This window comes from Schistocerca serialis, chromosome 8 (genome assembly GCF_023864345.2).
Source record: "Schistocerca serialis cubense isolate TAMUIC-IGC-003099 chromosome 8, iqSchSeri2.2, whole genome shotgun sequence".
NCBI classification, from domain to species: Eukaryota; Metazoa; Arthropoda; class Insecta; order Orthoptera; family Acrididae; genus Schistocerca; species Schistocerca serialis.
Window position 1 is genome coordinate 558,594,979 of NC_064645.1, and position 27,065 is coordinate 558,622,043.

At 38.7% G+C, this 27,065-nt stretch overlaps 1 protein-coding gene across 1 annotated transcript in view; it reads right to left on the reverse strand.

Moving 5' to 3' along the window:
• The window catches only part of LOC126416782 (lysosomal-trafficking regulator), a 603,504-nt gene that overhangs the window by 334,167 nt on the left and 242,272 nt on the right, over positions 1-27,065 (reverse strand). Inside the window, exons 21-23 of the mRNA XM_050084644.1 lie at positions 13,621-13,813; positions 11,027-11,287; positions 4,440-4,517 (exon numbers count right to left, since the gene is read on the reverse strand). Coding sequence (XP_049940601.1) covers positions 4,440-4,517; positions 11,027-11,287; positions 13,621-13,813 — 532 coding nt within the window. The remainder of the gene's footprint in view (positions 1-4,439; positions 4,518-11,026; positions 11,288-13,620; positions 13,814-27,065) is intronic.

Genomic DNA, 27,065 nt, shown 5'->3' on the forward strand with positions numbered 1-27,065 from the left:
GACTGGCTTATCCCTCACTTAGCTGAAAACCAAATCTAAAAAATATATGGAATTCCAGCTATTTGTTTAATGTTTTGACACTAATAGCAAAAATATGAAGTGGAATTAATATCTGATTCAAGATGACTGAATCCTGAGCACTACTACTATTCATCTTGCGCTCTTAAATCTTTATGGCCCTTATCTCATTATATAAGGCATAATTACTCTCTACTTCTACATCTACATCTACATCCATACTCTGCAAGCCACTTGACGGGGTGTGGCGGAGGGTACCTTGAGTACCTCTATAGGTTCTCCCTTCTACTCCAGTGTCTTATTGTTCTTGGAAAGAAAGATTGTCGGTATGCCTCTGTGTGGGCTCTATCTCTCTAATTTTATCCTCATGGTTTCTTCGCGAAATACACGTAGGAGGGAGCAATATACTGCTTGACTCCTCGGTGAAGGTATGTTCTCAAAACTTCAACAAAAGCCCGTACTGAGCTACTGAGTGTCTCTCTTGCAGAGTCTCCCACTGGAGTTTCTCTATCATCTCCGTAATGCTTTCACAATTACTAAATGCTCCTGTAACGAAGTGTGCTGCTCTCCGTTGGATCATCTCTATCTCTTCTATCAACCCTATCTGGTATGGATCCCACAGCGGTGAGCAGTATCCAAGCAGTGGGCGAACAAGTGTACTGTAACCTACTTCCTTTGTTTTCAGACTGCATTTCCTTAGGATTCTTCCAATGAATCTCAGTCTGGCATCTGCTTTAACGACAATTTTATATGGTCATTCCATTTTAAATCACTCCTAATGCCTACTCCCAGATAATTTTGGAATTAACTCCTTCCAGTTGCTGACCTGCTGTATTGTAGCTAAATGATAAAGGATCTTTCTTTCTGTGTATTCACAGCACATTATACTTGTCTACACTGAGATTCAATTGCCATTCCCTGCACCATGCATCAATTTGTTGCAGATCCTCCTGCAATTCAGTACAATTTCCCATTGTTACAACCTCTCAACATACTACAGCATCATCCGCAAAATGCCTCAGTGAACTTCTGACGTTATCCACAAGGACATTTATATATATTGTGAATAGCAATGGTCCTAGGACACTAACCCTGCGGCACACCTGAAATTACTCTTACTTCGGAAGACTTCTCTCCATTGATAATGACATGTTGCGTTTTGTTATCCAGGAAATCTTCAATCCAATCACACAGTTGGTCTGATAGTCCATATGCTCTTACTTTGTTCATTAAACGACTGTGGGGAACTGTATCAAACACCTTGCGGAAGTGAAGAAACACGGCATCTACCTCGGAACCCGTGTCTATGGCCCTCTGAGTCTCGTGGACAAATAGCACAAGCTGGGTTTCACAAGATCGTCTTTTTTGACACCCATGCTGATTCCTACAGAGTAGATTTCTAGTCTCCAGAAAAGTCATATACTCAATCATAATACTTGTTCCAAAATTCTACAACTGATCGATGCTAGAGATATAGGTCTATAGTTCTTCACATCTGTTCGACAACCCTTCTTGAAAATGGGGATGACCTGTGGCCTTTAACAATCTTTTGGAATGCTACACTCCTCTAGAGACCTTCAGTATACAGCTGCAAGAAGGAGGCAAGTTCCTTCATGTACTCTGTATAAAATCGAACTGGTATCCCATCAGGTCCAGCAGCCTTTCCTCTTTTGAGCGATTTTAATTTTTTCTAACCCTCTGTCGTCCATTTCAATATCTACCATTTTGTCATCTGTGCGACAATCTAGAGAAGGAACTACAGTTCATTTTTCCTCTGTGAAACAGCTTTGGAAAAAGACATTTAGTATTTCGGCCTTTAGTCTGTCATCCTCTGTTTCAGTACCATTTTGGTCACAGAGTGTCTGCACATTTTGTTTTGATCCACCTACCGCTTTGACATAAGACCAAAATTTCTTAGGATTTTCTGCCAAGTGAGTACACAGGACTTTACTTTCGAATTCGTTGAACGCCTCTTGCATAGCCCTCCTCACATTACATTTCACTTCGTGTAATTTTTGTTTGTCTGCAAGGTTCTGGCTATGTTTATGTTTGCTGTAAAGTTCCCTTTGCTTCCGTATCACTTTTCTAACTCGGTTGCTGTACCATGGTGGCTCTTTTCCATCTCTTACGATCTTGCTTGGCACATACTCATCTAATGCATATTGTACGATGCTTTTGAACTTTGTCCACTGATCCTCAACACTATCTGTACTTGAGACAAAACTTTTGTGTTGAGCTGTCAAGTACTCTGAAATCTGCTTCTTGTCACTTTTGCTAAACAGAAAAATCTTCCTACCTTTTTTAATATTTCTATTAACAGCTGAAATCACCGATGCTGTAACTGCTTTATGATCACTGATTTCCTGTTCTGCGTTAACTGTTTCAAATAGTTCGGGTCTGTTTGTCACCAGAGGGTCTAGTATGTTATCGCCACGAGTCAGTTCTTTGTTTAACTGCTCAAGGTAGTTTTCAGATAATGCACCTAAAAAAATTTCTCTGGATTCTTTGTCCCTGCCACCCGTTATAAACATTTGTGTCTCCCAATCTATATCTGGTAAATTAAAATCTCCACCCAAAACTATAACATGGTGGGGAAATCTACTTGAAATATTTTCCACATTTTCCTTCAGGTGTTCTGCCACAACAGCTGCTGAGCGAGGAGGCCTATAGAGACATCCAATTACCATGTTTTAGCCTGCTTTAACTGTGACCTTCACCCAAATTATTTCACATTTTGGATATCCGTCAATTTCCTTCCATGCTATTGCACTTTTTATCACTATAAACACGCCTCCCCCTTCACTGTCCAGCCTGTCTCTGCAATTTACATTCCAACCTGAGTTTAGAATTACTGTTTACATCTGGTTTCAGCCAACTTTCTGTCCCTAGTACAATGTGGGCATTGTGACCGTTTATTAATGAGAGCAGTTCTGGGACCTTTCTATAGATGCTCCTGCAGTTTACTATTACCTTATTAATATTGTCATTCCCTGTTGCGTTTTGCCTACTGCTACCTTGTCATATCTCAGGTGGTGTCTTGCCGGGCCTAGGGAGGGAATTCTCTAACCTAAAAAACCCATGCACCCCAGATCTCCACAGAATCGTCTGAGCCTCTGGTTTAAGCCTTCCACTCAGCTCCAAACCAGAGGACCACGATTGGTTCTGGGAACGACACTGCAAATAGTTAGCTCAGATTCCACCCCACGAGCGAGGCTTTCCGCCTTCACCAACTCTGCCAACCACCTCTATGAACTGAGGATGGCCTCTGACCCCAGAAGGCATGAATCATTGATGCCAATGTGAGCAACAATTCGCAGTTGGGTGCACTCAGTGCTCTCTATCGCCGCCGCTGGGGCTCTTCTGCATCTCGGGTGAGAGCCCCCCCCCCCCCCCCCCCCCCCCCCCCCCAGCAAGCAGACAGAGTGAACATTGGCCTTCTTCCCCGACCTTTCCGCTATTTCCCTAAGGGGCTCCATCACCCGCCTAACACTGGAGCTCCCAGTCAGTAATAATCCCCCCCCCCCGACCACCACCACCACCACCACCACCACACCGTGTGCCTGCTCGGACCATGCTGAAGGAGTGACTACACGTCCACTCACAGACAGAGCGGGCGATGCCACACGGCCAGCCTCCACCAGCCTCCGTATTGACCTTCCGCCTCGAGCACAGCGAACGCAATTGAACCTGCGACACCCCTTGGGGAGAGGGTGGCCCAACCGTGCCCAGTACCCGTGAAGATGTCTCGATAGCAGGGACCTGGGTGAAGCATGTAACACCTGGGGTGTACAATGCGACGCACCAGACTCCCCACTACCACTACACTCCGAGGCAACAGCCTGAAGACGGCTGGCCGTGGCCATCAGCACGCTTAGCTGTTCGCAAACAGTGACCAGCTCCTCCTGTGTCCATACACAGCAGTCACACATCCTATCCATCCTAAGAAATCAACAATTTACTGTAGAGAGTTAAGTAATCAACTTTTATCTAGACTGCTAATTCACTAAAGGCGACTGACAGCTGACTAAACAATGAAAATAAGCACTAACTGTCTTTGGACTGTATTATAACAAACACGGAATCTATGGAAGACTGTTACTACTACTTGAAAATTAAAGCTTCCTAAAAGCAAAAACACATAGAAAAAGAAGTGACAAGTAAGAAAAACATAGTTAACACTTAAATTTGCGTGGCTTGCTGCACAGGAGATGTGAAGCAGACTCCAGTTTCATGTTAGGTAAAAAAAAAGAACCCTACAAAATGCACAACAAATTGTATGTCTGTCTTTGACAGTATTTATTATCTTTTACTGTTCCTCTAAATAGGCTATCAATGTCCATTGTTGTCTCAAGCTTAATACTACACAAAAGTATTATGACACTAAAGCTTTAAGTGACAGCTAAATGAGATGTCCAACTCACCATTACTGGTATCGGTCCACAATTCCAAAAGGAGGCATTCACAACCTACCGATATCAAATGCAGCAGCGATGTCTTTTCTACAACAAAGGGAATAATTTTTGTTATAGATAAACATGTAAAAGATACACATTTTATTTGAGACAGTGACTGTAAATGATATTTAAAACATGCAAATTTCAATAACGCAACAGTGTCACAAAATGAGAGCCAGATACATTTCAACACCAAAGGGCAAATCAGTTAAAATTCATTCTTAACACTTTCTGAGTTACAACCAGAAAAATAGGCAGGGGATAAACAAAAATATGGAAACAGCAAAAACACAACACATGACCATGCTAAGTACAGCCTAGGAAAACTTTTGGCATTCAAAACAGCTTCCAGTCATCTCTGAGTGCATAAATAGAGGTTCTGTGTAGTTTTTTAAGGGAATCTCACACCATTCTTCCTGCAAAATAGTGGCCAGTTCGGGTAATTTTATAGACATGAATGGGGATCACACACTCTTCTCTGTGAACTAGTCCACAAAGGCTCAATAATACTGAGATCTGGTGACTATAGAGCCCATGGGTGATAGAGACAATTCAGCCTGATGCTCACAGAACCAGTCCTGGATGAAGCAAACTGTGTGAACAGAGGCCCTGTATTCTTTGAACACGGCATTACCCCTGGGGAACAAACAATGTACCACAGGGAGGACCTGATAAGCAAAAAAGGTCACATAATCCTTGTCTGTAATGTGACCTTGCAGAGTAACCATTGGCCCCAGGAAATATCACGACAGTCCAAATAGTCACTGAATATCTGCTATGTTTCACTCTTGGGATGTAAACTCATCCAGAAACTGGAAACAGTGTGAAACTAGAGTCCTATCACAAGATGACATTCTTCCATTGCTCCAAAGTCTAGTTCTTATAGCTTTGGCACCATGTTTCTCTGTTACAGGCATTTGCATCACTGGCAAATGGTTTTGGAATTCCAGCTCTACCCTTCAATTCCCTGCTTATGCAACTCCCTTCAAATTTTTTCGGTGCTGGCAGGGTTCTCGAGCATGGTGTTCAGTTCTAATGTGATTTTTGCGGCTGTCATCCACTTATTTTTTTGTTACTCTCCTCCTCAGTCCCCATCTGCCATGATCACTCAACACACACTCTTGTTCACATTGTGACTTATGACTTAAGGGATGATGATTTTCTGCTTTCCCTGTGTGTGAATTAATTTTTTTTTTCCTTTCTTTCTTTATCTTCCCTTCACAAGTCCGTCTCAATCACATGGATTTCTTACACTTTATTACCGGTTTCAGCATACTGCCATCCTCACATCTGCTACAAAGATAAGTACTGTGCAAGCAACAGGTTCAATAAGTTAACACCAAATCTAACAAGTCTTAGTGATACATAAAACATAAAATTATAAAATGTTTATAACCATGTATAGCAGCCATACATACGATTAAAATATTCTGATGTAAATCATCGTCAAGTTGAACATGTGAGTAGATGGTACGTGCTGGTAATACTCAGATTGCGTCTGGCATTTATACAAGAGACTAATGCCAGCAGAGGACACTTTAGCTAGAGCGCATATTAAACCAGTGTCGCCAACGTGATGATTAAATTGCAGGATGCACAGTCATTACTTAAAAATTTCTTTAAATTACTTCCCATAGCAAAACAAGCATCTGACAATAAAATGTAACTGATGTGAAATTTGATTCATACTTAAAATACCATAGAAAGTACAAATTCTCATATAATACAGCCACTATCCTGACTAGGTAAAACATACAACTTGAATAAGCTAGTATAAAAAGTGTGACAATAAAATAAAATATCTAAAAAATAACTGAAGTAGAATTAATAAAATAGCAGCTATACATTAGAAGTCAAAAAATTGATAGTTGACATTATATCCAGTGTGTGGTCTCAATAGCAACATGTCGTAGTATCTTTGTTTTCCTGCGGTGGAGCTTACGGAGGAAGGTCCAGTCTCAGTCTCCTTGTCGTCAGCGGGCCTTCCCCCGTAAGCTCCACCACAGGAAAACAAGGATACCATGACATGTCGCTATTGAGACCACATGCTGGATATAATATTGACTATCGATTTGTTGACTTTTAATATATAGTTACTATTTTATTAATTGTACTACTATTACACGTTTATGGTAACTGATCTCTCAGGCTGGAAGATTTTTTAGATATTTTATTTTATTGTTACACTTTTTATACTAGCTTATACAAGTTGTATGTTTTACCTGGTCAGGCTAGTAGCTGTATTATATTAGCATTTGTATTTTTTATGGTATTTTAAGTATGAATCAAATTTCACATCAGTTACATTTTATTGTCAGATGCTTGTTTTGCTACGGGAAGTAATTTTAAGAAATTTTTTAAGTAATGACTGTGCATCCTGCAATTTATTCATCACATTGGCGACACTGGTTTAATATGTGCTCTAGCTAAAGTGCCCTCTGCTGACATTAGTCTCTTGTATAAATCCCAGATGGAATCTGAGTATTACCAGCACGTACCATGTACTAACATGTTTAACTTGACGATGATTTACATCAGAATATTTTAATCATATGTATGGCTGCTATATGTGGATATAAACATTTTATAATTTTATATTTTATGTATCACTAAGACTTGTTAGATTTAGCATTAACTTATTGAACCTGTCGCTTACACAATACTTATCTTTGTAGCAGATGTGAGGATGGCAGTATGCCGAAACCAGTAATAAGGTGTAAGAAATTCATGTGATCAAGGTGGAGTTGTGAAAATAAAGTGCCAAAAATGATTGCGCACTCATTTACAGACTTTATGTCTTCAATTAATAAATTTAAATCTTCAATATAGGGCCTTTAAAACCAGCAAACACTTTGGCTATATTGGTTACAGAACCACTCAACATACAAGCATCAACAATTGGCCCATGTTCGACTTCACTTAGCACCCATTGTTAGCCCTTGTTCAAATTCACTTAGCTCTGACATAATGCGTTCACAACCACACAGAACACTGTTCTGACAATGAATGACACTTGCTATGTATTGAGGGCATTGCACAGGTGCTGTTCGTGGTCAAATGCAGCAGTGACACCTGCAGGCTTGCCTACAGTCTGCATTTACATTCAAACATTCATTTTTTCACACTGTTTCCATATGTTTGTCCACTCCCTGTAGGTGCAGTCATTGTAGAAAGAAATCTTCCACCTGTAATTTTATGGATATGCTTTCTCACTCTGTCTCTGTTACTCTTCATTGCTGCACATGTTCTTACAGTTCCCATATGACTGGAGTCTTAAGTATTGATCACAAGATGGTGTGGGCATGCTGGACAAGTGTATGCATATCTTTTCTTTTGTGGATCATCACAGCAACACATATCATTCAATGTTCTCAGATCCACCAACAGGATGAGGTGCAATTTGCCCAGTGGCGATATTGCTTGGGGTTTATCTCCCGATTATGAGTATAGAAACATTGATATTTTGGAAGATGACGGTGCAAACTAATCTAATAACAGTGTGGATTACAATTGAGGAGACAGTTGGGATAGTTCACATGAAGACAGTCTGAAACAAAATAATTGTTTTTCCAAGCAGATTTCAGTAAGCAAGTCCAAAGTTCTTTTTGTTTTTTTTTTTTTTTTTATTTTAGAAAACAATTTTTTGTGGAAGAATCAGAATAGGAGAGAAGGAACCTCAGGGGCAAGCAGTGATGTTATTCCCCAGATGGACATCATGTTCAGAGAGTGTGAAAAACCGAGGCTGAAGTTGAGAACTTTGCATCACAAAGACTTAGAGGAAGGTGACCACTGATTGTGTGGCAGGTATTGATGCACTTTCACAAAAATCTGGACAGTGCAGGATGAGAGCAGTCAGTCTGTATTGTTGTTGTTGTTGTTGTTTATTTTTTGCATTTTCTGGTTGATTCTGTGGCAATACACACAAAGAAACAAGCTAACATGTATGCTTATCAGACCATAAGGAAGTAATCATACACGAATTCCCTTTCTCCTGTCTACACACTATCAAAGTGAAGAGCAGTCACCCTCAGTAACTTTGAGTGAATCTGTTGAATAACCTGTATGGGGATTTATCTAGAAAGGACTACACAACATTTACAGAGATTTTACACCAGTGTGATCCTTACTTTGGGACAATGGCAAAACTGCTTTAATGGAAATTACTGGAAAATCCAGACTGGAAGTACGTCATGCACAAAAGATCGAAAACATAAGCAATGTGGACAAATTTTTAGGCATAAATGGAATGTTTTAGTTCTCTGTTTAAAAGAGCAATAAATTGCATGCACAATAAGCACAAGGCATGCTGTTGAGATCATAGTGGTAGTTAGAAGTCAAACTCAGCTCGTATGGTCGACTGCAACGAAAACAAGTTCGGTGTCTATTTGAATAACATTGCAAACTGTGAAGCAGTTAAAGACTGACAGCTACATTATCAATTAGCTTCTTAAATTCTATAGCCTGTAAGGCATTCATGTATAAAATTTATGATGAGAAACATTATAATTTGTATGAAATCTGTCTGTTCCTACACTGTGACAATTTACATGTATATCATCTTATACTATACACATAAATTGTGATAAAGGAGATGCTGCAAAACTTGATAATAAAATCTGTCTACAGTCTTTTATAATGTCTTTACTCTCCATTGTACATTTCTGAGTCACGGCCTCATCACCAGGGCTTAGACTTGTGTAACTACCCCATTCTAGTTCACCATAAACAAATACCAGTGGGAGTTATAGTACTTTTTTTAATTTCCCTTTGCATAATTGTGGTGGAATACATGCAGAATTAATGAAGAATATATGTATGTTTTTGTGAAAACTTAATACATGCAAATTTCTTTCATATACGACTTCACAAAAATAAATCAATAAAATTTACAGGTAGAGTATAAGTTTAAACAAGACTCAACAAACATTATTCTGGAATTTTGTACCTGTTCCACCATAATTACAAAAACTGAAATTAAGAATGCACTATAACTCCAACAGATGCACATTTTTAATGTGCTAGCATCACAATGAAAGTCCTTAAATAAGAATTTACACACTGACGATAAAGTTGTAACTTCGAGATGTATGTCAGCAGAGTGAAATCACTATAAAAGACATTAGGTAAATTTAATTATTAAGTTTTCCATTTATACCATGGTCTCGGTTGGTCAAGAAAAGTCACTATGGATACCATGAAAGAATGAGCCATAACTTTAGTCTGTTCGTAAATACTCTACAGCTTCCCAGTCCCACTTAGGCAACAACTGAGTCACTATCTCTGTGGTGTACCATCAGACATTACTGTGCAATAAGATACCCATGTTCAAATCATAGCAAATCGTACGTGGAAATAACGAAATAGTGGTGTTCTACTGTACAGACAGTTTTCATCTTTATATATATAAGATGACTCTATTATGACCCTATAGTGCTATGATCATCTCCTTTCACTGACATGGTCATTGTCAGAAGGTTGTTTTTCTTTTCTTTCTTATAAAGGATCTTGGGCAGTGTTATTTGCTATGCTGGTGCTCTGCTGTTGATCTGAACACATATTCTCAGATATCAAATGTAGCAGCAATGAACTGCACAAATTCATTCCCATTTGATAAGTGCCTGTACAGGTAGAAACAGATTCTGCCTACCAATAACTCTGGCATACTTTAATTACACTATGAAGAATTTAGAAAGCTACAATTTCCTTTGTGTGCAGATCATCCTCCCAGCTGTATTTATCATTTTGACAGGACAGCCCCATGCGGAGAGTTAATTCAACTACATTCCAGTAGGAATGCATTTCCAGAAGATGACCTCATACTAAAACCACTTGCCATTCCATTGAAAACGAGCAACATCTACTTGCCACATCAACAAATGCATCCTGACAGGTCTGAAAAGTATTTCAACTGACTGCAAGGTCATCCCCTTTCAAATTCAGTTCAGATGGTTTTGTGGCACAACAATGCTCTCATGACATTAAGTTTGATTTTTCCAATAGGAGCCATTGCTTTTGCTCCAAGGAATTCCCCAGTCATCGTCATGATGCTGAGTTCACCCAGTATTAGGGTGCGCCACTGAGGAAATCCTTGAAAACGGCACTGGCCTGGCAGGAATGCTGAAGAATCTGAATTGGTAGGTAGTCACCCACATAAAATCGTACTTCAAAAATCCAAGAAACAGTTTATTTTCTCAGTGCTATAAATATTGCTCTGTTCTCTACAGTTAGCTCCTATAGAAGCCACAAATATTAACATCAGATGAAAAATAGTTTAAACATAACCAAGGAGCAGTGGTTCCTACAAGATGCCACTGAAATTAGAGTAATTTGAAAGGTATAGTTATGAAAGTCTACAGTACAGACACAAGAGGGTATGACAGTAAGTTATCTCCATCTCATACTTGCCAACTCCCCCCCCCCCCCCCCCCAACCATAGATACGCAGGCAGACCATCCACCCCCCAGCCCACACACACACACACACACACACACACACACACACACACACACACACACACACACACACACACAAAATAATTCTTATGCAAGTATTACCATCATGACCTTGGTCTCTCAGTTGTGAAAGACTATCACGATGCTGCCAACAATTGTCAGGAATGGAAGCAACAGACTTTGCTCTCGGTCTCTGTCGAAAGGTGCTAGCAGGAGAGCAAGGGCAGGCAGGACTTGTACTGACCACTGGCTCATCTAGCCTCAGCCACATGGCTGCAGAGTAGCCATGTAGCCACATAGACCATCCTAGCTCTGCACCGATGGGCAGTGAAAGAGCACATGCTGACCATGCAGTTTTGGCACCTACAAGTTAACACCATCAAAAACAATTACATACAAAAAAAATATAACATAGCAAGCAAAATAACTATAAACCCTTCATGAAAAAATAAAATAAAAATATTACTATACTTTCACAAATAAATAAATAAATAATACACAAATTGTCCATTTACAACAATTCCTCCCTGAGGAATGCCAAACGTGCTGAGGGCATCTGATCATGGTGGTAAGTCGTGCTATAACCCATTTCTCTTTCACTCTTGTGCCATCGGCAAGCAACAGTACATTTTACTTCATTTCAATTATTTTTTATGTGAACTCTTGTGTGCAGTGCTTTATGAGGGAAAGAGAAGGCAAGGCTAAAAACATAGTGAAGAATACTGGCTAAGAATTCAAAGAAAGCTGTAAGTAACAAACAAAAGGACTGCTGTTGCTCAGAGAGAACCACAACAACTTGTGCTGTGTATTGTGCAGCATATTGAAATACCATATTTACACAAATCTAATGTGCCATCGATGCAATGCGCACCCCAACTTCATAAAAAAAAAAATAAGTCTATTGTCGCAACACTGGTAGTTTAAATTTATTTTACACAACAATGGATGTATACATGAACTATTGAAACAGCAATTTTTAAGGACTCACTGTCAGGTGACACAGTCATTATTAAAAAAGAATGTCTAACTTGATTACTTACATGACATGCAAACCAACACACCCTGAATTACAGATGTTACTCATCATTGTTCACTAATTCCATCATTAACGGTATCCTCAGAGGAGCCTACATCAGAACCAGATTCATTTCCTCTTTCCCCATCATTCTCAGTGTCATTCCAGACACATCATCTTCACTGCTGTCCACCGCATTTGAGTTACAGCATTTCTTGAATGATTTTATTATGATCACTGGTCCTTTGATGATTTTTCAGTCATGAAAACCCAGTGTGTAATAGTGGAGGGTGGGGGAATGCATCATGTTTGGTTTGCAAAACCATTTTTCCTACTGTTCCTGAACGTAACCCTTCGAAGGTTTATTTATACTGACATCCCGGGGTTGCAACACAGAAGTCATTACTCCAGGAATAACAAGAAGATCACATGCCAACAATATTGTAACAAAGTATTGTGGCATAATGAACAATACCTAAATGTCCATTATGTTGCTGGTGAATGACAGAATAAAGTTTGCACTCTGTAATGCACCACTGAATCTTATGCTCACCCCCAATTTTGAATGCTGCATATGGTAAAAAAAGGTGCGCATTAGATTCTTGTAAATAAGGCAAAACAAAATGCTGTGTAATTTTGGGATTCAAAGTGTGTGATCTTCCCATACTAGGAAATAACCAGTGAACCTAGGCTTTTGGCTCTGAGCACTATGCGACTTAACTTCTGAGGTCATTAGTCGCCTAGAACTTAGAACTAATTAAACCTAACTAACCTAAGGACATCACACACATCCATGCCCGAGGCAGGATTTGAACCTGCGACCGTAGCGGTCTGAACCTAGGCCTCAAATTATTTAAAGAGCTGAACTTCCCTGGATAAATCATCATATCTCCTGTACTGTGTATCATACAACGATATAATATGCTTGCACATTCAGTGGTATGTGTGAATACGATCAGCCAAATGTGTTGTGAAAAGAGTTAGTGCTAAATAAGTAATAAACTAAAATGTTATGCCTAATGTTGCAGTTTTACTGCGTAAGCAACAAAAATGTAGTTAGCAATAAAGTTTACTCCTGTCATCAGCAAGAAAAAGTTCCGTAAAGGTTTCAAATTAAGTGTAAAGACAGTCAGAAGGCACTAAGTGCACTCTTTCTCAAATACTACAGGAATATGAATATAGTCCTGGAAATTTGTGCATTGTGAGTTACGCTGTCTTTCCATTTTCTTCATAGTCTGACATCTGGTGCTTTCAGTGTTTTCCGTTTCTGGTCTACAACTGTGGGCAACACTGCAAGGTGTGTGTATCAGCATTTATCCAGAGCAATTCAAACACCTCACAGGCACCATTCCTCGACTCGTTACTAAAGTTAGAGGGATCGAGGATCTACGGCGCACTGTTAATGTGACTTTCAGTGCCAGAACCCATGAGTTCTGGTCACTCAGCGTGCACTGTTCCCAAAACAAAGAAACAAGCGGGATTACGTAACTTTGTGTGAAATATAGTCTGTGAAAAGTTATAACTGTGTAGATTAATTTAGAGTTCCAATTTGACAAAGGCAAAAGCTTGTAAATGTAGCATTTACTCAGTATTGTAGGCCAGAACCTCTCCAGTCAACTGACATCACATTTTTAATCAATACAAAAATGCTAAAATAAGTAACTTTTTTAAAAAATTCTACCTGCAAGTGTGTGCTGCTGGCTAAAGTTATAGACAAGTGACATATAATTTCCCTCCACCAGAATCCCCCCCTGGTCTGGTACAGGTGGTGGTGTACCCACATTTGTGTCTTCACCACAAGGGAAGCGAATAATGTGGTCCGGTTGTGGCCGAGTCTCATTTGCCAGAGAAACTAATGGAGACAGAAGAAGATCCTGTAAAACAAATAATACAGTATGTAATTCTATTAGTTCAGTTGGTACCAAAGGCAGATTAATTCTGAGTGTTACAGTTACCTGTCTAAACAGGATGTAGCTTAGCATAGTCAGTCATAAATTGATTGTATAATAGTCCTCTCGATAAACTTGAATTGTTGAATGAATATTTTTCATCCTTCACAACTGCTAACTTCTTATACTTTCATGTCTCTTTCCTTCAATATGTTGCCCTATGCATCCTGCATATATCAGGGAATCTACTTGATACTCCTTAGAAAGCTCAGGTGATGTCTGACGGTCCTAGTATTGAGTACTGTACATGGTTCTACTGTAAATTTTGCATTTGTTACTGGGTTTTTATTACGATTGGTTTTTTTTTCTACATGCTCTCATTTTTCATTGTGTACAATGACGTCATAGTCCAGCCACAAAGTAAACATTCCTTTGAAATGCCATCATACACTTACCTTCCATTACATCATAATCTTGTTTTTTATTCTCTCTCTCTGACTGCAGCAAAGAGTTCCCCGAGGCCATGAGAAACCCTCTGGCTAGCTACACACCCTGCCCCAAAACCCATGTCATCTCCATTACGGTCCTAATTATACTGTCCACTACTGTCTCTCTGGTGATTTTTTGTCTTCCCTCATGATGTCCAACACATATTTCTCAATAAATGGTTTTAACATTAGATTTCCTTGTCTCTGTATAATAAGTCAAAATTGCTAATACAAATCGATACTGACATTTTTGTTTCAGCCACAGCAAAAGCTCAGTTTTGAAAACTATTAACAAAAGCTTTCTAAGATGCTTCTAGATGTGTAGCTTCTTTAAATGACCTACACATATAAATAAATATTCACACTGTCCCCTTACAGCAAAGAAATCATAGGGAGGTATGATCATTTCAGTAAGGTAACAGAAAACTGAAGAATAGAACTACCATTTTTTTATGTACCTCATTTGTTTTTTTCATTGATATCGGTGTCTGTCCGTCTTTTGAGCTGGTGCAAGAAAGACATATGTAAGTGTGATGTCTCAGTATTGTGTTAAGTAAAAGTTGTAATATGCGGAAGTCGCAAGTTTTCATTCTCCTAACGAACCACGCCCTAATTCCCTTCTCCTGATGTGATGTGGACTTGCATTTTTAGTGGACTTTTCAGAGACGAAGTTATCATGAAGAGAGAATAGCCACCACAGTCACACCAGCATTTTTGTGAATTGTTGGGTAAAAAAAGGTAAATAACAAACTGTACACCAAAACTAAAAGGAATTAGCATTTATTCCATGTATCAGAGCAGCCACAATGTTCTTAACAAGCATGCATCAATGCCTGTGCACATTTCTGGACAGTGAATTTTTGGTGCGGCTAAACAATATTTAATGCAGATCTGGACAATCCACATTATCTTTCTCCCCAACCACTACATCTGACAACCTACAGAAGGAGATCATCATCAGGAGAGAGAGTTAGCACATTTGTAATAATTTAAAATAATTATAAAATTTTGTAAAGTTTTCATTATACTAATTGTTGTCTTTCTCTGTTTCATGAATGGGATACTATGTTATTGCAACGAGGATGGAAATCACATGATGTGCAAAAGATTGAACATAATCAATTGGAGAATTAATTCCAGAAGGAGTGACAAAGCCGACAAAAAGGTAGGAAAATTCACGATCCATTGAATGTATGGCTGTGCATAGTAGTGTCGCTACTAATAGTGAATGTAATACATTTCCTAATACATTCCCAAATTGAAGCATTCTTATAAAATACATAGACACTTGGACAGAAAATTAATTTTAGGGAGAGAAATATGTGCATATAATTGTGTTACACTGATAATGTATTTTGATACATGTTAGCAAGGCACCACTGAATAGGTTTCGTAGTGGTATCCTCACTATTACAAACAGAATATCTCATTTTCGAAAGTACCATTTATTGTATCATTTTGTAAAATTATCAAAAAATGGGTACACACAATAGACACATTGTTGCCAGTCCATTGCCGGATAGCCAGGCACAAGATGTTGCCAAAATGGACGTGGCAACAAATGAAATCGAAACTGAAAATGTTTGTCGCAGTGACAATAGCCAATCACATTTTTCAATTAACATGGACACATGTGATAGTAACATTATCATTCAAAATGATACAATGTTGACAGAAGATGAGATAGGGTCACAATTGTCTCCATGGAGTATTTTTTCCTCTGGTGAAGAGTAATGCAAGACAGTTCAGACTTATTAAATCATTCTTTGCCTGCCACACTTACGCCTAATGCAAACGTGACTGGACAGGGCGCATTGCATACACCAGAAACCCCGATCACAATGCAAATCTTACAACAGTTATTTACACAAAGCTTCAACAATTTTAGGCATGAGTTAAAAGAAGAGCGAAAACAAACACTCAAACGAAGTATTGATGAAAAATTTAACGAGTTTTTCAAAACAACAGACAGGTACACTTGAAGAGGAAAAGCAAACTTTTGATGCTTTCAAAACTCACATAACACAACAATTCAATGACTTGACATAAGATTTGTGTGCTGAACTTTCAAATGAATTATTGGATAAACTTGCAAGCACAAGGAAAGACCTAAAAAAAATTATTCGGTGGTTTGTCACAAGCTATAGGTAATTTCAGCCAAAAAGTGTCATTAGTAGGCAAGATACAAGAACAGTTCGTGGTAAAGGAGGTAGCTGAGGCTCTGACAAAAATGCAGCAGGAACAGTCACAATTGTGCCAGAATATAAATACACCCGCAGGTACCGTCATCGGATTAAAAACAGCATACAAAGGTCTGCATGAACAGGTGCAAAACCTGTCATTGCAACTAAGTAGCATAATTTAACTACTCCGTTCATGAGAAAGCAGCAAAGTTCATGAGAAAGGAGCAAGAAAGGATAGATAATGACAATAAGGAAGTAAACGATAGAGCAGAGGCTGGTATCCTAGACCAAGGCAGTATCCTGGCACAGAAGGTAGTCCACGAACACAAGGGTTATGTAAATGTGATCGAGGAAGCAATGAAGGTACAGAAGGCAGAACAAAGAGATGAAATAGATCAGAAGTTGAAAGTAGCAGAGGAAAAATCACAGACTAACACTGTTAGTAACATTGAAAAGGAAAGGGAACATTCAACCCCAAGCTACCAGGTGTCAACAGATAGGATAAATAATCCGAACATCTATCCACACTTGAACCCTAACCTGTCAGGTGAAATAGACTGCAACTATAACATGCAGCAGGCACTGCCGACTTCTGTACCTCTTGCGTGGAGGTATTCGGAATACGATCTGATACATCAAAATAATGTCATGCTGGCAACAGGTGAGGGCAGAACACAACCAAGCGACAAAATAATCCACTGCCAACTGACTATAATCAGAACAATCAAAATTACATTTCGAATAGTGACCAGGGGCAACAAAATTTTGATCGAGAGCCATGTAAGATACTAACTGGTGAAACCAGACATATAATGTGCACATAGTTGATGTTACTGCTAACGAGGAAATCAGTGCTCAGGATAATTCAGAAAATTTGAACTAGTCTCGATAGGTCCCTGTCCGAGGAATAGTAATGCGGTGCGGGCAAGGAATGAGTTAAAAGCTGTTTTCTTAGATACGGCAACTGTGCTGATATCAAAGATGACCTGTGTCTGGAAGATATTACCAACTGCGTGGATGAAGACCACGATTCAATACAGGCAGTAACCAATGCACAAATACTTGGTTTAAAGGTATCCTTAGTACTGGACACTGCAGCTACCATGAATATAGTTTCACAGTGTCTGTTTGACCAATTACAAAAATGAGGACATATACTAATGCTTCCAGTCCAAAACTGTAAAATCCAAATAGCTTTAGGAGGTAAGTCTGAAGCTATAAAATTGAAAGCATAGATTCCTATTGAAATTGATAGCTTCTCTTTACAACACCTTTTTTTTTTTTTTTTTTTTTTTTTTTTTTTTTTTTTTTTTTTTTTTTGTTGCTGAAAGGCTAATAGCAAACTGCTTTAGCAGTATGGACACCCTCTACAAGTACCAAGCACAAACTGACTTTGGTAAGGGGAAGTGTCATTTCATTGTGATCGACCAACAATATTCAGCAGACCAAATCGAGCCAAATGTCCAAACGTCTCAGAAAGCAAACCAAAACACACTGCTGACACTCAAATACAATTCTTCTATCCTACCATCATGTTTGTAAACACACAGAGAATTCGGCAATCACAGGAAGAGGAAATAGGCCCCCAAGATTGTGTGCACCAAGGTAAGTGAGCCAGTGTGTCTAAAAAAAAATTGCAGGAGCTTTTGATATGTTATGCTCCTGTTTTCTAATAATGACCTGGAGTACTCAAAGGATACAAATACAAAATGGGGATGTACCCACACAAAACCTGCTTTATGTCTCACCCCATTCCATGGGCCAAGAAGGAGGCTGTGGGGAAAGAGATCACTAGAATGTTAAACTGGGTAATAATACAACCACCCTTATCTCCATTTAATAGCTCCATTTTGGCCATCAGCAATTCAGACGGTAGTGCTTGACGCACAAGGAATAAATAAAATTATTGTGCCTGTCAGGACGTTGCCTGACAACCTATAATATTAAGTACCACATCATAATAGACCTCTGAATCTCGTATTGGCAAACTGCACTACATAAAGGTAGCCATAAGTACACAGCCTTTGTATGTGGGGGCAGAACTTATGAGTTCTGTGTTGTCCCTTTTGGTTAGTGCTTTAGATTGAGTCTTAGGACCTGAAATGTTAAGTAGAGTCACTGTTTATATTGATGATTTACTGATTGTTACCCCTACATGGTCAGAACACTTAAGGCTCTTGGCTCAAGTCTTGCATGGGTTTTCAGAATATGGAGTCACAGAGAGCCTAATGAAGTCAGGTAAGGACACATAATATCACCTCAAGGCATACTTCCAGACCCTAAGAAGCTCAAGGCATACTTCCAAACCCTAAGAAGCTCCATGCTATCCTCAAAATAAGAAACAGGTGAAGTGGTATCTTGGATTAGTATCTTTCTTCTTCTTGGTTATGGACCAAACAAAGCCAAACTGATTCTGACAACATTAAAGAAGCTCTTTTGCAGGCCAGAATCTTATATCATCCTGACATGACTCAAGATTTTCGTCTGTGTACAGGCTTGTCCTTGCAAGGGCTGGGTGCTTATGTATTCCAAGTCACTGACATGAATGGGGAGCTTGCTCCCAAGCTAATTAGGACCCTATCTGAAGCTGATCGAGCATATTCCATGACCGAATTGGAAGCTCTCACGATAATATGGGATTTCAAAAAGTTTGAATATACATGTGGGGAAAGCACACCAAGGTGTACTGCGACCATCATTCTTTGTCTTTCGTTCTCACTTGTAAAAACTTACACAGGAGGATTGCTAGATGGTGTTTCCATTTATAGGAATTTGATTTTGAAATTGTGTATATGAAAGGAAGTCAAAATTTAATTGCTGATGCCTCATAGAGGCTTCCACAAGGTCGAGACAAATTCTTGGAATTCACAGAAAACAATTCAGAAATTAGGGTTCTTCTGATGAAAGATAAAACACAACAGCCATACAACATTAGGACGTGTAAAAGCATGGGGCAACTACAACAGAAGGATCCCAGATGGCAGAAAGTAAGGCTAAAACTGCTGCAGAACAATAATGACAGTTCGAAAAAATTTTTTCGAATTACCAAGGGATAGTGTTTCGCCAAAACCACGCAGAGCAGTGCCAGTGGTGAGTTTATTTCCTCAGGGGATCATGTTAATGACTTTATATTATACACTCACAATGTTTGGGGATACTATGGTGTCTCCAAATATCCTTAGTAAAATAATAAATTATTGTTACTATTCAAATTTAAGACTAATCTGCAGTTAATACAGGAATGTGTTGTGTGTCAGAAGGCTAAGCATACAAATAAGTCAAAAGCTAATTGAACTACTGCCAATATTGCCAAAAGACCTTGGAGATAGTTTCCTTAGATGCGGGTGGACCATATCCACAAGGGAAAGAAGGTGTATGATACGTCGTTGCACTTATGATGTTTTCTCCATGTATGTCAAACTGTATCCCATATGCTCACTCATTGCAAGCTCCATCAGATGAATTACAATGGACTATCTATCCCGTGTAGACAAGCCAGAAATACTGTTGACAGATAAAGCATTATACTTTACAGACAATCATTGAAAAGAGTTCATGACCACTCACAACATTAAACACATACTTGCCCAGATTTTATCCAGAAATAAGTTCCACAGAAAGGATATTTTTATCCAGACTTGCACCCTTCACAAACATGCAAGGTGGATCAAATACATTACCCCATTCCAGCAAGTTGTTAATGATCTCCCACAGAGCTCAACTAGCTTTACACCTGTGTAATTGCTGTCTGACAAAGCCAAGTAGACAATTTGGAAAAGCCTCTACCCAAGCTCCCTTGGAAGAAAATATTGTATGAGGAGAAAATACAATGGGCACTGGTTAGCACTGAAGAAAAGGCAGAGAACAGAAAACAATTGTATGATAAAAAATTAGGACAAACTGTAGATTACCATGTGGGACAACAAGTATACCTTACAACCCATCCAAAATCAACAAAATATGGTGACTTGAATTGCAAGTGGCAGCTGCTTTACACAGGGCCAAGTACACCTTACAATCCCTCCAAAATCAACAAAATGTGGTAAGTTGAATTGCAAGTGGCAACTGCTTTACACAGGGCCATTTGTTATATCAAAAATCCCTCACCCAGAGCCTATAAATTAGTATATTTCAAGCATGGTAAGGAAAAAGGGCTCTAGCTGCACAAAGATTTACATGAATTTGTGCACTAAACAGAATCTGACACTGATTAAACACAAGTCGGAGAAATGTTTATAAGTACATATAAGAGATGACCTACTGTCCACTTGAATGTACTTATTACGATTGATGTTTACTGTTAAGGAAAGATTTCATTTTTGCCTATTTCATGTGTGTTGCCTTATTAGGATGTAAGTTTTAGTTATGTAAGAATTTTATTTGTACAATAACAGGCCAGAGAAGCTCAGAAAACATTACCCTCATCGTATGCAAGAAATAATTTAATTTGACACTGTACTGTTTAAACACAGACACAGCACTTGTAAGTAGCGAAATGGAGTGGGGACAGAACTGCGAATGCACAGCAGCTACCTCTAAGGTTAACAACCTCTGTGCATGCACACAGCACAGCATAAGCCAACAGGTCACTGCCTGATGACAATCATAGTTTAGCAAAGAAATACCAAGCAATCTACACTTAGAGAAACGTTATACTATGAGCTGACTAGTAAGGAAATAAAACATCTATAGTACAGAACTAAACTAAGATTAAGAAATCAGGAAGAACTAAGCTAAGGTGTGTGTGTGTAATTACCTACAAACTTGATACTACATACAAGTTATTTACATTTATACAAATGGCTATTTACATGCTACATAAAAGGGGATATCAACGTGATGAACGAAGAAATATGAATTAAGTCTTGCATATGCTACGAAAGATAGGACTGTGCTCGCCTATGACAACACTTCTCTTTCCAGGTCCAAAAAGGTAATTCAAAATGACAACCACAATACAAAGATGTGTGTTCTTACAACTCATTAAAAAAACTGATAAAGAATGAACTGTGTACTGATAGAAACTGAATATGTGAATACTGAAAGTGTGATACGTCACATTGGTATCCAGCGTGAGCAACTATGAACTTAGTTTTAAGTTAGTGTTTAAGTGTCTTTATAGCAAACAATGCAGAGTCATATCCTGGGTAAAACTAGAATAGCATAAGGGCCACACTGTAAATGAAAAATTATATGTACAAAAATGTGTGTCAGTGTGTTAGTGTGAATGTGTGAATGGTGTGATGCGGTGTGTGTGTGTGTGTGTGTGTGTGTGTGTGTGTGTGAAAAAGCTACAGTACGCTAGATTTATAAAAAGGTTGAACTTGGGTCCTGTGCTACCAAATGAAAAGGGTCCAAATGACTGAGATGAACACCACACAAGAGTTATAACATTACATTTGCACACAAACACAAGTTGTCTCAACATTGTTTTACACTTGCTCATTGGCACAATTCTTGAAGAAAGATAGTCATGAACACCACAGTACACAAGAGTGATATCCTGTAGATAAGGATGCATAAGTTACAGACACTGAAGTACACTGTTTACAGGCAATGATGACACTAGTATAACACACAGACCTCTGTCTATTTATTGTGCTACCAATCCAGTTGTCTTCAACTGTTCAACATACAAAAGCTCACCAGCTCATTCTATGGCTGAACTGTTAATTCATAATATATTCCTTTAAAAGTGTTGATCATACCTTATTTTATAGACCAGAATTCAGAGAGAGAGTGCAATTAATACCTTTTATGGAATTTTACAAAATTAAATTACCAACATGTTAAGGGCTTTCAGCTCTATTAGTCATCTTTCAAAAATATAATCTTATTCAAACAATTAAAATTTGTTTTCACTTCTTAGCTTATAGAAGAATCCAAGAGTATGCAGCAGCCTCTGTGAGATTTTTCCTCCCTGCAACAGCTGTTTGCAAAACTGCAAGTTTGTTTGCAATATTTATTGTATTAGAGCCACTGTTCACTTAAACACATAATTGTTGTGTTTTTACATTTTGAGAGAAAAATTTGTAAGTCGCCAAGTTTTGTAGCTTAGTTTGCTGGAAGATTTCAAATTTAAGCCATTTACATTCCAGTGCATCACATAAGAATTTTCACTATTTTAATGCTATTAAGAATACATTCCCCGCCATGAACCATGGAACTTGTTGTCGGCGGGGAGGCTTGCGTGCCTCTGTGGTACAGATACCTGTACCGTAGGTGCAACCACAACAGAGTGCTATCTGTTGAGAGGCCAGACAAAGTGTGGTTCCTGAAGAGGGGCAGCAGCCTTTTCAGTAGTTCCAGGGATAACAGTCTGGATGATTGACTGATCCAGCCTGATAACATTAACCAAAATCGCCTTGCTTTGCTGGTATTGTGAACGGCTTGGCTGAAACCAAGGGGAAACTACATACAGCCGTGATTTTTCCTGAGGGCATGCAACTTTACTGTATGGTTAAATGATGATGGCGTCCTTTTGGGTAAAATATTTTAGAGGTAAAATAGTCCCCCATTCAGACCTCCGGGTGGGGACTAGTCAGGAGGATGTCATTATCAGGAGAAACAAAACTGGCATTCTACGGGTCGGAGTGTGGAATGTCAGATCACTTAATTGGGTAGGTAGTTTAGAAAATTTAAAAATGGAAACAGATCAGTTAAAAGTTCCATATAGTGCGAATTAGTGAAGTTCGGTGGCAGGAGGAACAAGACTTCTGGTCAGGTGAATACAGGGTTATAAAACAAAATCAAATAGGGGTAATGCAGGAATAGGTTTAATAATGAATAAAAATAATAAGGACCCAGGTAAGTTACTATGAACAGCATAATGAATGCATTATTGTAGCCAAGACAGACATGAAGTCCATGCCTACCACAGTAGTACAAGTTTATGTGCCAACTAGCTCCGCAGATGCTGAAGAGATTGAAGATAGTGAAGGGAGATGAAAATTTAATAGTCAGTAAGGAATGAAAGAGGAAGCCACCTGGTAGAATTTTGCACAGAGCATAACTTAATCATACCTTGGTTTAAAAAACATGAAAGAAGACTGTATACATGGAAGAGACCCGGAGACACTGGAAGGTTTCAGACGGATTACATAATGGTAAGACAGAGATTTAGGAAACAGGTTTTAAATTGTAAGACATTTCCAGGGGCTGATGTAGAGTCTGACCACAATCTATTGGTTATGAGCTGTAGATTAAAACTGAAGAAACTACAAAAAGATGGGAATTTAAGGAGATGGGACCTAGATAAATTGGAAGAACCAGAGGTCGTACAGTTTTGGAGAGAGCATTAGGGAATGACTGACAAGAACAGGGGAAAGAAATACAGTAGAAGGAGAATGGCTAGTTTGAGAAATGAAATAGTGAAGGCAGCAGAGGATCAAGTAGGTAAGAAGACAAGGGCTAGTAGAAATCCTTGGGTAGCACAACAGATATTGAATTTAATTGATGACAGGAGAAAATATAAAAATGCAGAAAAGGAAGGAGGCAAAAAGTAATACAAACGTCTCAAAAATGAGGCCGACAGGAAGCGCAAAATGGCTAAGCTGGGATAGCTAGAGGACAAATGTAAGGATGTAGAGGCAAATAGGGATAAGATAGTTACTGCCTACAGGAAAATTAGAGAGAACTTTGGAGGAAAGAAAACCACTTGTATGAATATGAAGAGCTCATATGGCAAACCAGTTCTAAGCAAAGAAGGGAAAGCAGAAAGGTGGAAGGAGTATATAGGGTGTCCATACAAAGGCAATGTACTTGGGGGCAATACTATGGAAATGGAAGAGGACGTAGATGAAGATGAAATGGGAGATATGATACTGCGTGAAAAATTTGACAGGGCACTGAAAGACTTAAGTCGAAACAAGGCTTTGGGAGTAGAAAATATTCCATTAGAACTACTGATACCCTGTGAGAGCCAGCCATGACAAAATTCTGCCATCTCAAGAGCAAGATGTACGAGACAGGCGAAATACCCTCAGCCTTCAAGAAGAATATAATAATTCCATTCCCAAAGAAAGCAGGTGTTGACAGATGTGAAAATTACCGAACTATTGGTTTAATAAGTCACGGCTGCAAAATACTAATGCGAATTCTTTACAGACGAATGGAAAAAACTGGTAGAAGCCAACCTCGGGAGGATCAGTTTGGATTCCGTGAAAATGTTGGAACACGTGAGGCAATACTGACCCTACAACTTATCTTACAAGATAGATTAAGGAAAGGCAAACCTATGTTTCTAGAATATGTAGACTTAGAGAAAGCTTTTGACAATGTTGGACGGAATACTCTCTTTCAAATTCTGAAGGTGGCAGGGATAAAATACAGGGAGCGAAAGGCTATTTACAATTTGTACAGAAACCAGATGGCAGTTATAAGAGTCGAGGGGCATGAAAGGGAAGCAGTGGTTGGAAGGGAGTGAGACAGGATTGTAGCCTATCCCCGATGTTATTCAATCTGTATACTGAGCAAGCAGTGAAGGAAACAAAAGAAAAATTCAGAGTAGGAATTAAAATCCATGAAGAAGAAATAAAAACTTTGAGCTCCGCCAATGTCATTGTAATTCTATCAGAGACAGCAAAGGACCTGGAAGAGCAGCTGAACGGAATGGGCAGTGTTTTGAAAGGAGGATATAAGATGAACATCAACAAAAGCAAAATGAGGATAATGGAATGTAGTCGAATTAAATCAGGCGATGCTGAGCGAATTAGAATAGGAAAAGAGGCACTTAAAGTAGTATGAATATATACTACTTAAAGGAGTACAAGAGTTTTGTCATTTGGGGAGCAAAATAAGTGATGGTGGTCGAAGTAGAGAGGATATAAAATGTAGACTGGCAATGGAAGGAAAGCGTTTCTGAAGATCAGAAATTTGTTGACATCGAGTATAGATATGTGTGTCAGAAAGTATTTTCTGAAAGTATTTGTGTGAAGTGTAGCCATGTATGGAAGTGAAACATGGACAATAAATAGTATAGACAAGAAGAAAATAGAAGCTTTTAAAATGTGGTGGTACAGAAGAACGCTGAAGATTAGATGGGTAGGTCACGTAACTAATGAGGAAGTACTGAATAGAATTGGGGAGAAGAGGAATTTGTGGCACAACTTGATTAGAAGAAGGGATAGGTTGGTAGGACATATTTTGAGGTATCACGGAATCACCAATTTAGTACTGGAGGGCAGTGTGGAGGGTAAAAATCATACAGGGAGGCCAAGAGATGAATACACTAAGCAGATTCAGAAGGCTACAGATTGCAGTAGTTACTTGGAGATGAAGCTTGCACACGATGGAGTAGCATGGAGAGCTGCATCAAACCAGTCTCTGAACAACAACAACAACAACAACAGCAGCAACAACGAGCACACATTTTCATGAACAATGTTTGGCAGTTTTCTTTTCAGCTAACAGGTTCTGTTTATTTTACATCCCTCCAGTAAATATTAGTTTCCCTTATTTTTAATAATTTTACACTAGTCTGTTTAAATGCAATCCAGCCTTGGTCAGATATTCCTTGCCTAAAAACTTATCTGAATGTATAAATACAGCACCTAATATATTGCAAATATTATTAATTCTCCAGTTGATTTGATGAATATAGCTATCACTTACCGACCTCGTTTATAATTTCCACTTCACTGTACCCTCAGAGGGAATTTGTCACAACATGGATGAAGATGCCTTTGTAATTTTTGTTTGCTTCTTTTTCAGAGTTTTCTCTTGAATTCATAATGTTTTTAAAATAGTTACTGAGCTGATGGGACTTAATTCCTGGGTGAAATTCAATTACACAGGATGGTACTAACACATTTTCCAACATGAAATTGCAAATTATAAGAAATTCATTTCCAGCTACATTTTTGATACTGTAACATTTGGCTCTTTTGTTCTCCAGCTTCTCACTTGTCCATTTATACATAGTATTTATGCCTACTGAGTTTGCACTTCATTTTGATTCAAGTAACATGAAATGCTCGTTTTGCAGGGTGCTCATATTGATATTTCTCTGTGAATTGTGTATTACTATTTTTGCATTGATCACTGTTTGGCATTGGTTTAAGTCAAAGTTTTTTTACATGAAACATATTTATCTCTAAGCAGCAATATTTCTGCTTTTGACTGTACTGCTTCACAGAGTGTGACATTATCATTTATTGAAATACAGTTTGTCTCATTCCGCATCCACAGATTTTCATGGTTTTTAGTGATTAAGTTCGCATAATCACAGTTTTTTCGACACGTAAGCTTGATGTTTTCGTTTTTAACGCTAATAAGTCTTCTTTGAGGGATTCAGTTTCTTTTTACACAAGTCAAATGGCTCCCTGTTACATTTACCACTCCCTTTACTTTGTTATACAACTCCCCCCCCCCCCTCCCTGCTGTCTTTCATTTCTTTAATGAATACCACTATTACTTCTAACAGGATTGTAAATCTCTTGTCCTCTTCTGGCACACGTCATTCTTCCTCCATATGTAACAGCTCTAAGAAATCCTTTATTTCATGAAATACTTCCACTCCAATAAAATCTTAAAACATCTTGGACTTCCAACTGCATCGAGAAGTCA